Source organism: Budorcas taxicolor, chromosome 19, assembly GCF_023091745.1.
Source record: "Budorcas taxicolor isolate Tak-1 chromosome 19, Takin1.1, whole genome shotgun sequence".
Taxonomy (NCBI): domain Eukaryota; kingdom Metazoa; phylum Chordata; class Mammalia; order Artiodactyla; family Bovidae; genus Budorcas; species Budorcas taxicolor.
In genome coordinates, this window is record NC_068928.1 from 20,874,358 (window position 1) to 20,887,153 (window position 12,796).

General features: G+C 38.5%; 1 protein-coding gene and 2 non-coding genes across 3 annotated transcripts in view; all 3 read right to left on the reverse strand.

Annotated features, from left to right (window-relative positions):
• Nucleotides 1-12,796, reverse strand: part of SSH2 (slingshot protein phosphatase 2) — a 103,141-nt gene that overhangs the window by 51,804 nt on the left and 38,541 nt on the right. Inside the window, exons 2-3 of the mRNA XM_052658768.1 lie at nt 8,703-8,806; nt 3,503-3,567 (exon numbers count right to left, since the gene is read on the reverse strand). Of these exons, the coding sequence (XP_052514728.1) occupies nt 3,503-3,567; nt 8,703-8,806 (169 nt within the window). The remainder of the gene's footprint in view (nt 1-3,502; nt 3,568-8,702; nt 8,807-12,796) is intronic.
• LOC128065742 (small nucleolar RNA U2-30) lies at nt 1,326-1,396 on the reverse strand. Its single transcript, XR_008201119.1, has one exon. It is a non-coding gene; the product is annotated as a small nucleolar RNA U2-30 (small nucleolar RNA).
• LOC128065744 (small nucleolar RNA U2-19) lies at nt 1,534-1,613 on the reverse strand. Its single transcript, XR_008201120.1, has one exon. It is a non-coding gene; the product is annotated as a small nucleolar RNA U2-19 (small nucleolar RNA).

Below are 12,796 nucleotides of genomic sequence, written 5' to 3' on the forward strand. Positions count from 1 at the left end.
GTAGAAATGGAGCTTTAATCAGGGAGTCAGGAAGCCATCATGTTAATTTAATACCTATGTCCTAATTAGAAGGTAAGATTAAAATTTTAATAATAATTATTTTTTTTTGCAAAGCCGCAAGTCAACTTGAGGCTTCAAAATCCCCTGTAAGCTTCAAGATTCTAGATTAAGGAATTAAATTAAAATGTAAGAACCACAGGATAAAGAAAAACCTAATACCCACCCAGGTCTGAGATCTATTTCACTCCTCTGTTAGGGGGAATTTAACAATATCTAATAATTGAATTCATCAAGCCAATCAGAGAAATATAATTAAAAATAGCATTTTGCAGATAATACTGTAATATTAGAATTGGCCGCAATTCCAGTATTCCCTCAGTTTCCAGAACTTCCATGGAATAGATGGCCTGAATAAGACAATGACTTGAATGCGTTCGATTAACTGAAGCTCTCATTGAAAAGGATACTACTGAGGTTTACTCTAATTATCCAAATAAAATAGCATTTTGGATTTTAAAAGGTGGCAGCAATAGCAACTGAGAAAAGTACTCCAAGAAAGTCCCTTTATTGCTAAATTTGGAATCCTAATACAAGTTTCAGGAGAACTAGATCCAGCAATCCTAGGTCTGAGAAATCATCTCACAACACTTTTTGAGAGATAAGAACCCCACTGTTCTTAAAGCTCATCTATCAAAGAATGGTAAAACTTCCCCCATTTAAATGCTTTATCTGATTACAAGCAGTTCAAGAACTGATACAATAACTTCCCTCGTCAGCATCACCCAAGTTAGGAAATACTCCTGAAGTTTACGGTGCACCTTTAATCTCTTTCCCCCTAGTCTTACATCATGCCCCTGCATGCCATGTTTACCCTGAGGGAAGCCACATTATAAAGTCCCAATGTCTAGACATGCAGCTCACCCAATCCATCAGAAAGAAAGGTTTCTAAAGTATGTAAATATTAATTTCTAGCCAAAAGAACAAAGCAAAGTTAATATCTAAAGTTAAAACAGACTTCAGATGCGACACTAATAGACTAAAGAACACTGTCTTCAAAAGAACGGAGCTTGAGGGAGTCTCTGGATTTTATTTTATTTTTAAATCTCTATGAAATTCTTAAAAAACAACAACAAAAAAACAACTCTAGGACTTATATCGGTGTAGGCATTAAAAGCAGGTTTATTTACTGACATGGGAAGATATCCACAGCAAAGTGTGATGAAAGCAGGTTATAAAACATTTATATTTTTAGCTTTCTATTTCAAAAAAGGAGAAAAAACAAAGGCATTATCTGACATGACACACTTTTTTTCTTCTTTCATTTCTGAGCTCAGATCAAGTGTAGAAAACGTAACAGTTATAAAGGTCAGTAATAATACATTTTTTATCATTGCTCAGAACTGATCAGCCTTTCGAACATATACTGTCCCTCCCCCAAGTCTCATTCAACCACTGACAAGTCTGTGATCCACTGTCACCTTTATAAGCACATACAACCTAGAAATAAGTTTTAAATTACTTTATACTTTTGCTTGTCAGCACTACGGAGATCATGCTTTAGGTAGACTGCAAGGTTTTCTGACGCTCAAATCTGGCTGTTTTCATCAATGACCCAGTTCAGTAAGAGCAGATTGCAGAGCATCAGACACATTGTTGTTGTTCAGTTGCCAAGTCCAGTTGGACTCTCTGTGACCCCGTGAACTGCAGCAGGCCAAGCTTCCCTGTCCTTCACTATCTCCCTGAGTTTGCTCAAACTCATGTCCACTGAGTCGGTGATGCCATCCAACCATCTCATCCTCTGTCACCCCCTTCTCCTCTTGCCCTCAGTCTTTCCCAGTATCAGGGTCTTTTATAGTGGATCAGCTCTTCGCATCAGGTGGCCAAAGTACTGGAGCTTCAGCGTTGGCATTAGTCCTTCCACATACTCTCACACATACACTCAAGACTAGAAGGATACTCATCCAAATAGTAAGAATGACTTTCTTGGGGTACAGGATACAAAGTGCTTTTTACTCTGTTCTTTATGAATTTCTATACAGTCTGATTAAAGACAAAACATTTTCTTTTTGGAAAAAAAAATCAATGTACTATATAACAAAACCAAAAAACTCATTTTCTTAAATTCTCCTGCAAATTACTCAAAGGCGCCTTCTAGTAGTACCTTGCCAGAACCTCAGTTCTAGTTAAAAACATTAGCTAATGTTACTTTAAATGTTAGGAAAGTTCTTAATTTCCTAGTCTATTTAAAAAAAAACCTAAATGGGTCTTTGATAATCTGTAAGAGTACTATAAAACCACTGTCTTCATTTTATCAGCTACAGTTTTCCTAAGTACTAAATTTAATGCTTAAGACTGTATTTACAATGCAGAGCTTTCCTGGAGGAAAAATTAGTTTAGTCCTATTTTCAATGCTAAAGCAAAATGTGGGATTTAGTGCCTCTATTTGTTGTTGAATTATTAAAAAAAATAAAAGCAGTACTTTCAGTTGACTAGCAAACTTTTAACCTTATGCACAATCCCCAGGATGAGAGTTTCAGCATTTCAAATTTAACTCAAAACAAAAGGCTTTGCTTTGAGTCTACAAATACTTCTTTCAGTTAGAAAAGTGCTAATTTGTCCAAAGTCACACAATGTATTCACTCATTTTCTTGAAGATGACTCACTCAATAATCTGAAACATAATGACTATGTGTTTGCAACAATTCAAAACAACTGCTGTAAAATGGCTTATCACTTGAACTCTGAATTCATTCAAAGGCTTCAGTTACATTTTTTGAATTTATACTTTATAAATGTAAAGAAGCTGAAGTTGCATATTTCAGCAGCAAAGAAAAAAAATTAATTGCCAATTCAGCCTTCTTAACTGCTCCCTTATGCTTTCCCAAGTCTCTTGCGGTTGAAATTATTTTAACATTTGGAGGTGCAATCCCAACTTTGGAATTTTATTAATGAGAAGAAGATAAAGTGAGTGATCGATCTCAACTTTAGCTCTACCAAAGCTCACAATTTTTGGAAACTATCCACAAATTTCTATTTTTAATACATGCAGGTGACGGTTATGGATTTTAGAGGGGTTGTTCTCAAAGTGTGATTCCTGGACCTGCAGCATCAGCAATATTTGTAAACTTGCTAAAAATGTAAATATTACTGCCTCCCTCTCCCCAAATCAAACTCTTCAGGTGGAGTCCAGCAAATGGCAGTTTAACAAGCTCTGCAGGTGATTCTGATGTACTCTGAAGTTTGAGCATCACTGCTTCAGAATGTGTGAGTTATGGTCAGTAACTCACAAACTGGTGCTCAGCAAGTCTTGGATCATCAAATTATTTCACATTATTTCAGATTAGCTCACATCCCCGATTACATTCTAAGCTCTTTGCTGATGTCATTCTTCTTTTCTAGTCCACATAGTTCCCAGCACTGTGCTGGGACATAACAATGACTGTTTAATGTTTGCTATCTTAGCCTTTAGAAGAAGAAAGTTATAATAATACCACTAACTTACCAGCCTGATGTTGTCTTCTGGGCGAAGTAATATGAACATTGCTTGGAGATGCTGTTGGAGATCACCTGGTGAAATTTACAAAACAAAGGATAATTATTCTCCATTGTAATGTTAAGAGAGAGGATTCCTTCTACCCTAATAATTTGTGTAAAAGAAAGTTCTGGTTCACTGAGGGACTCTAATTAGACAGAGAAACTGAGTGTCTTTATATGAATGGTGGACTGCATCTCCATACATTCACTTTTAAGTTTATACTACATTAAAATTTGCTTTGTGTTTGTCCTAGCTGCACTTGAGACCAATCACAGTTTTGTACTATGACTGATGTTGATGAGAGTGATGGGCAGAGAAACACTGAAAACACTGAAAACACTGAAAACACTGGCTGTGTTTTCAGGGCCACAGAATGTGGAACTAAGGGAATCTTGAAACTGAGGTGTATGGTATGTAGTGTTAGAATCATCCCTAACTTAAAAAAAAACTAACCATTTTGCCATTCCGATTTTTGTAACTGTAATATTCAGCTGCAAAAATTATAATTAAAAGGATTTTTAGATTCTCCCTGGAATAACGTCAACAGTTGAAACTGATTTCCACATTAGTAGCTGATATTAAAAAGACAGTACTTCTTAAATAGGCTTCCCAGATGGTGCAAAGGTAAAGAATCCGCCTGCCAATGCAGGAGGTGCAGGTTCAGTCCTTAGGTTGGGAAGATCCCCTGGAAGAGAAAGTGACAACTCACTCCAGTATTCTTGCCTGAAAAGTTCTATGGGCAGAGAAGCCTGGAGGGCTACAGTCCATGAGTTGGACATGACTGAGCAACTGAGCACACACTCATTAAATACATCAAATCTTGGGAATTCCCTGGTGGTCCAGTGGTTAGACTCTGTGTTCACTGCTGAGGGCGTGGGTTCAATACTTGGTCAGGAACTAAGATTTTGCAAGCCACATGGCATGGTCAAAAAAAAAAGAAAAATGCATGTGTGTGTGTACAAATACAGCAAATCTCAAGGGATATAAATTCTAGTGAACATATCATTAGGTGCTTTAAAATGGTCAATCATTATTTCAATCCTCACTAGTTTTAATACGTTCTATAAAACTAAGTTGAAATTTCTTTGTATCAAACTATTATAGACTTCCTCATATCCCCTACTGTACTAGGAAATCTGAAGCTTTGGCTGTGTGTCAGTCGCTCGGTCGTGTCCAACTCTTTGCAACCCCATGGACTGCAGCCTGTACCAGGCTCCTCTGTCCATGGAATTCTCCAGGCAAGAATACTGGAGTGGGTAGCCATTCCCTTCTCCAGGGGATCCTCCCAACCCAGGAACTGAACTTGGGTCTCCTGCATTACAGACAGATTCTTTACTGTCTGAGCCACCAGGGAAGCTTTGGCTAGTATAAGATAATTAGATAATGTGCTGTCATAAATGAAGACGAAGAGAACAAAAAACCTTCATTCCTGCCCAACCCTTTTTTGAGAGTCTAAAGTGACTAACGCAGCTGCATGACCACAGATGCCAGTGTAACCTGTTCTCACACTGGTCTTGGAATCTCCATACATACTTTTCCTCTAGGTAACTTCATAGCTATTAATTATGAGATGAAATACTGATATGTGCAAGAAGTGGAGAGAGATAGGAAGAAAAAAAAGTAGGCTAGCAAACAGACGTTGTCTGTCCTGCGGATCTTAGGCGCCCTGACTAGGGATGGAACCCAGACCCTTAGCAGTGAAAATGCAGAATCCTTACCACTAGACCACCAGGGAATTCCCCTCTTTTGTTCTCTTAAAGAATAGCTTTTTTGCCCTTTCCCCCATTTTACTGTTGGCTTCTTTACTTCTTCTATTGAAGAATCTTTCAACTTTCAAAGTTAAAAGAAGAGTCACTATGTTTGCCCAGGTTCATTCTATTATACTTCAAACCCAGAGACACAATATAAGTCTCATGTGCAAGAACCAGTGTGGGTTCATAGCAGAAATCCAAGAGAAATGAAAATACGTGTCCACACAAACACGTGTATACAATGTTCACAGCAGCATTACTATATTAGTCCTCAAATGGAGGACTAAATGGAAAACACTCAAATGTCTATCAACTGATGGATGGATACATAAAATGTGGTTTATATCCATACACTATGATATTATTCTATCATAGAAAGATACATACTATCACATGGATGAGTCTTGAAAGGGGCCAGGTCTCAAGTGAAAGGTGCCTGTTTCAAAAGATTGTTTATATGGTTCCCCTTATACGGAACACCCCTATAGAGACAGGATGTAGCTTAGCGATTGCTCAGGGATAGGAGAGGGTGGGGGATATAGGGAGGGACTGCTAATGCATACTGGGTTGCTTTTTGGGGTGACGAGAATGTCCTAAAATTAGATTGTGATGATGGCTGTGTAACTCTGTGAATACACTGAAAAAAAATCACTGAATGTACACTTTAAATGGATAAATTGGGTGAATAATATAGTATTTATGTCTCAATAAAGCTGTTAAAAAAAAAAGAATGAGTGGGGAGACAAAGTGTTAGGTATAAACAATGTAGAATGCCTACAATTACTAGCTATAATTGAGGTAAGCAGCTCAGGCTTTTTAAAAACTTAAGTTTTCCTTTTGTTCTATGAAGACAAATAACCTGAGGGAAGAATTTTCAGGATGGAGAACTTCCAGAGAAGAAAAACATTTCTGGGCAAATGATCAGTTGCTAAGTCATATCTGACTCTTGCAACCTCATGGACTACTATATCCTGCCAGGCTCCTCTGTCCATGGGGTTTCCTAGGCAAGAATACTGGAGTGAGTTCTCATTTCCTCCTCCAAGGGATCTTCCCGACCCACAGATCAAACCTGCGTCTTCTGCCTCTCCTGAAATGGCAGGTGGGTCCTTTACCACTTGAGCCACCTGGGAAGCCCTTCTGGGCAAAGAGTAGCGTAAATCCCCACTCCAGCTACTACTGGCCCGAAGATCTAGCTGGCTTCTCAGAAGGTTCAACAAAGTCAGGGAGCCTTACCCCTACAAAGGGGCTGCTTCTGCGAGCGGGGCATGTAGAAGCTCAGGTTTGTTAGTGGTGAAAAGCACTGCCATGAACAAAGTGGGCGCTTCCTACTAGGAAACCGTCCTTCACAGAGACTAACAGAGGCAACACACCCAAACCATTAATATCCCTTTTCTACATTTTGCTTTCATATATCTCACTGCTGGTAGTGACGTTTTAGATTTGTTTGATTTTATAGACTTTTGGCTGTTCCTCTGTAAAATGTTAGCAGACACTCACTTATGATATTGCCTTTTGATTACAAAAAAGTACTTGGACATTTTTAATGAAGCCCAGATAAAATTTTAACTAGTTCGAGAAACATGCAGAAGAAAGTACCATGAGACAGAGGAAGCCCCAGTTCTGCAATCATCTTTTCAGTTACTGTGGACTTGGCCAAGGGAGCTCCCAGCTTATGCGAAGGTCTGGCTCTATGAGCTGCATTTATACTCACACTGCCTCATCTGTTCTGGTCTGAATCACAAATAAAGTCCATTCAGTTTCTGTTAAATCTGCCTTTCTTTTTGGTATAGAGAAAGCTCAGTGGACAAGGTCAAGTAGAAACCTGGGTGGCAGCGACCCCACTTACCATTACATGCCACAGAGCAATTTAACTAACATCTTAGTCAGACAAGCTGGACTTAAGCCAATATTTCATCTTCTTTTTACTGTAAGTGATAAATATCCACAGCAAACAGAAACACAAAGCTCAACTGGGTCTACTTCCTCTGTGCACTGAAGTTTTGGGGGTGTTTTTTCGCGTGCCTCTTTTAAAAATTTTCCATGGCTGGGGTTATGGTAGGAGGATAATACTGTCCAATGAGCTGGATTATAATTCTGAGCTGCTACGTTTTGAACTAGATGAAGCCCCAAACAAGAAGTAGGGCAGCCACTAAAATAGCCGAGATTATCTGGACTGGAGCTAAACTCAACTACTGGCTCAATGGGACCCAGGATTTCTGGTTTTCACCTCTGACCTACACACTCAAGGTTTACAGTCTTCTTTGTTCTTTTCTTACTAATGCTAATTTCCTCGACTCCTCGAGGTAATACGTCATCCAAATGGCCTCTTTTGGACAATAAGCAGATACTCTTTGTGTAGGCACTGATTGAGGTTTCTCTGTTGTCCTGAGGACAACCAACTTTTATTTTTCCCCCAAAATGATACAAATTAGACTTGCTATTTAGAAGAGAGGCATAAGGCTGGTTATCTTCCTAAACTATGGATATTGTATACCTGGAGACCTCTCTCCTGAGACAAACTTTCTTCAATTATTTCTTAACCTCATCACCACAGATGCACCTACCTAACTCTAGAGAAGTCTAAAAAGTAAAAGTAAAGTGAAGCCGCTCAGTCGTGTCTGACTCTTTGCGACCCCATGGACTGTAGCCTACCAGGCTCGTCTGTCCATGGGATTTTCCAGGCAAGAGTACTGGAGTGGGTTGCCATTTCCTTCTCCAGGGGATCTTCCCGACCCAGGGATCAAACCCAGGTCTCTCACATTGTAGATAGACGCTTTACCGTCTGAGCCACCAGGGTGAGGAATATTAGCAGGTTATTTCAAAATCAGAGCATTGTACCCATACCTAAGTGAACATTTATTTGATGACTCCCTGTTTCTATATGTCTTCTGAATTACATTTTCAGTCTTTTTAATGTGAACACAATGAAGACATAGACTCTGGTATTTAAATATGTGATATAATAACTCTTGTTATCACAATAGTGACACTGAATTTACTTTAAATTAGTAATTTATACCATATTAGTCTTGTGACTTCCCTAGAGAGCAGACAAAAACAAATACTGTCTTTAGTCAGTTGATACTGCATAGGATTTGAGGAAACATCTGAACATCTTTTAGCTGATTACCAAAATCTTACTCAAGAAATCACATTAAGACGTCATTAACGTCTTTTTGTACCTTATTATTTTTCCAACAAAAATTTATCGAACATCTACTTCATGTATACGGTATTCTGCTAAGTGCCAGAAAAATGGTCTATGAGCACGAAAGAAACGTGATTACAGCATAGTACAATGCTTTCTTTCACTATTACAGAACTGCTGGAGAAATGGCAATGGAGGTAGTCAGTCTTCTAAGACAAAACAAAAGGCAAAGAAGCCAAGAAAAGGAATGGCATACACGGAGCTTTACCTGCATGCTTGTTGCGTCTGTGGCTGACTCTCGGTGTGGATGAGCCATTTCCCCGTGGTAGAAAAAGGGCAGCACCTTTGACAGTTAGAAAGCTCTCGCTGATGCTGCAAGGAAAAGAGTACAAATGAATAAGTAAATAAGTAATTTAAGGAAGAAAAACGAAAGAGCAAGATGAAGACTGACTTGGGGATTATTTTCTCTTTCCTCTTCTAAAGTTCCAATCTCATGGGACGAAGTAAAAATAAAATCAAAAGAGACTCTGATAAACAACAAGGTACTACGTATGGGCCAGGGAACTATATTTAATATCCTGTAACAAACCACAATGGAAAAGAACATGTATACATATGTATGAATCACTTTGTTGTACACCAGAAACTAATATGACATTGTAGATCAACTATACTTCAATTTAAAAAAAGGAAAAAAGAGAAACTCTGGTTACTCACAGTCTTGTCTAGTACAGACAATTCTTCTGGAACAAAATTCACACTATTCTACATACATTACATAGTAGCAGTTAAGAGGGAAGGTTCTAGAAACAAGGGTAAAGGGCCTGGAACCAGACTGCCTGGGTTTGAATCCTAGCTCTGCTACTTCTTACCTGAATGAGTTTAGAGGGCCTAAGTTTCTTTAGCTATAAAAGAGAGATCAATAAATGAATTGAGCTTCTTGTGAGAAGTCAGTAAGAATAAGAAACTTCTTGGAGTGGTGCCCTTAATAAATATTAGTTTAACAACTCATAGATCTATGGTTGTCAATAATGGTATTTCAACAGTGTTCTAATCAGATGTGAAATGTGTTGTAATACTTAGCTACCAACAATGGATATAAGTTTGCGAAAAAAAGATTTATAAGATTTAAAACACACACAATCTCACTAAAGTGTTACTCAGAATTTTACTTTCATAAACTTGCATTTCCATAGCGCTGAAAAGGCATAGTGCACAGGAAGTATGTTCACCTCACAGAGTGTGCCTTGGGTATTGATATGATCCTTCACGTGAATGATAGCTCAACAGAGAAGGAGAATTACTGCTTAGAGGCTATTCAAAGCACAATTATTAGTGGATATCCACAAAAAACCCAAAATTGTATCTGCATTATTTCATATCAAAAGACTAAGCCTTTCAGTGTTATCTACAGAATTCAAAAAGGACAGAACTTATAAACCATTAATGGTAAAGTTTAGATACACATAATGAAGGATTCCAAGACTGTCTTTGAGTACTCCAGTCAGGGTTAGTTAATGTATTGTAAATTACACTGCTCTGCCTATTTGACATTTCTGCTTGGAAATCTAATTGGCATTTCAAATTTATACTGCCAAAACTAATCTCTTGCTGCTGCTGCTGCTGCTAAGTCACTTCAGTCATGTCTGACTCTGTGCAACCCCATAGACGGCAGCCCACCAGGCTCCCCCATCCCTGGGATTCTCTAGGCAAGAACTGCAAATCTGATCCCTGGCCACATCCACCTAAGTTGTTTAGGACAAACATATAACAACTATTCTTGGCTTCTCTATGTCTGACAATATATATCTAACCCATCAGCAAGACCTATGAGACTTGAATTTGTCCATGTATCTCCATCACCACTCTGACAACGGTCCAGGGCACCACTGTTTTTCACTTAGACTGCTGTTTGAAAAGTTTTCTTTTAAGGGTTTTATTGCAGAAAATTTCAAATCGATTCAAAAGTAGAGGTAATCATATATGAGCCCCTGTGTTCTCATACATTCCAGTTTCCATTCATGGCCAGTCTTGTTTCTTCTATACCTCTGCCTCTGTCCTGACCCTGAAGTGAAACTAACCCCAGACATTATATCAGCAAAAAGCCTCTAAACTGGTCTGTCTGCAACTATTTCTGTACCACCACTATCCACTTATCAAAGAGCAACCAGAGTGCTTTAAAAATAAAATATATGGATACATATATCATATAATATCACCTCCCTGCTTAAAACCCTCCAACAGCTTCCCTTTGTATGTATAAATAAAACCCAAGGTCCTTAGCTGGGACTTCTAGGCCCTGTAACAGCTGATAAGGAGTTACTTCCCTGGTCTTATACCATCTCCCTTTTTCTCTACTATGACCTGGGTGCACTAGCCTTCCTTCTGTTCCGTATTTCAGGCCCTTCTCGGGGCCTTTGTGCTCTTTGCTTTCTACTTGGAACATTATTCTCCTGGCCTGTCACCATCTATGTCACAGCTCCATATCATCACCTCCCCCAGTTCCAGCATACTCTATCCTGTTGTTCTGTTTTGTTTTCTTTCAGGATATTTATTATAAACTAAAATTATATGTATTCACTTATATACTTGATTGTGGTCAGCTCCCTATAATAGAATATAAACTCTATGAAGAGCAAGAGTTTTATTTTGCTCAGGACTGTATCCGGAAACAGTGCCAAGCATGTATCAGGTACTCGATAGATACCTGATGAATAAATGAATCATTCCAGGGTTCTTCCTCCCCCCCCTCGCTCCCCACCCACACATAGTTTTTTCTGACCCATCACTGCAACAGGAATTGTAATTGTAAATTGTAATTTAACAATAAAATAGAAATTCTGTAATCTCACAGGCTAAAAAAAATTATTATAGAATTAAAAATATGTGGCATATTATTGGACTGTAAAATATAAATGTTTGACAAGAAAATAATTGGCACATGAAATTAAATCATCTTTATAATGTCAGTTCTTGACTTCATTTTATCGTTTAATCATGTGGTGTGAAGCTGATAAACCTCTGAGGTAACTTGCCAAATAGATTCAAACTTGTCTTCTAAAAACAAAGACTCCACAGACGCCACTTTAAAATTCTGCACACTGGCTGGGAGGGGCTGCCTTTGTTTTGTTTTCATCTTTAAATAAAGCATTGCGCTCTTGTGGTCTGTTGCACAAGTTTTGTCTCTTGTTACATTCGTGGTGTGCACATGTCACCCTGCTGCAGGTCACTCTGTTTCACTCACATTACGGGAACAACCTAAAACAAAATGTCTAAGTGACAGGATGAGTGGGGTACACCACAGACAGGAAATGACATTCACACTTCTGCCAACACAGCAACTGTCTGCTTTACTAAATGAAAATATCTTATAAAAATAAAGGTAACCAGTCTACCTATCAGCAGGCAAGTTACAGCCGGGGGCATTTTGGTTTCCAGTACACAAAGTGGTCTCTACATCAAACACTAAAGAAGTATATTTGTTGAGAGCTTATTTCAGTCATTCCTTTTGTGAGACAAAGGTACTTTCTCTTTGACAAACACACCAACTTCCGGGTTTTTAGAGCTCTGGAATATTGCTCTTAGATACATTTGTTGCATATGCTTTAAAATATATCTAAGTGCCCTTTTTCAAAACGTACGTAGCGCTTTCACAAGGGGGGAGTTGGGGTGGAGGACAAGAGTCTGTGGTTAACTCAAAGCTACCTGGAAAATTCCTGATTATAAAAGAAAAACCAGGAGTCAAAGTCACGATTGGTAAAAGGGAAAAGATGCCGTTCTATTTGAGTCTTTTATACAAATCTCAATAAACTGTTCTGATACAACAAAATGCACAGCAGATCCAGCTGGGCTGGGAGCTGCCCTAGTCGGTGCAATGTAGGCCCCCAGAGAATCACGGCAGATGCACTCTGGGAGGTATGATCAACTGTCTTTATTCTGTGGTCTCAAATTTTGACTCCCCAGTGATCACAAAAGTGGCATAAAGGGGACAAAAGTGTTGGTCACAAGGGATCAGGAATGAAAGTGTGGCTAATTACAAAAAACCCTTCTCATCACCAAAAAAAAGTCAAAGTTCTATAAATGCTATCAAAGATGGGATGGTAGCATGGTGGCACAGAAGTGAAAAAACAAAATTCAAAACCACCAGAGTTTAGGAGGATCGATTTCAACTTGAAAATTAAATGCCTTATTTGCATATGAAGAAACTAATATGTAAATTTAATCACATGTACTTCAGTGTATGGTAAAGGCTGAGTATATCTTGCTAGGGTAACAAGAGACTCATTTATGTAAATATTCATCTTTCTGAAGCAGCTGGCTGAAGATTCAATCAGCACAGAGTTGGTCTCTAAAATGAGAAGA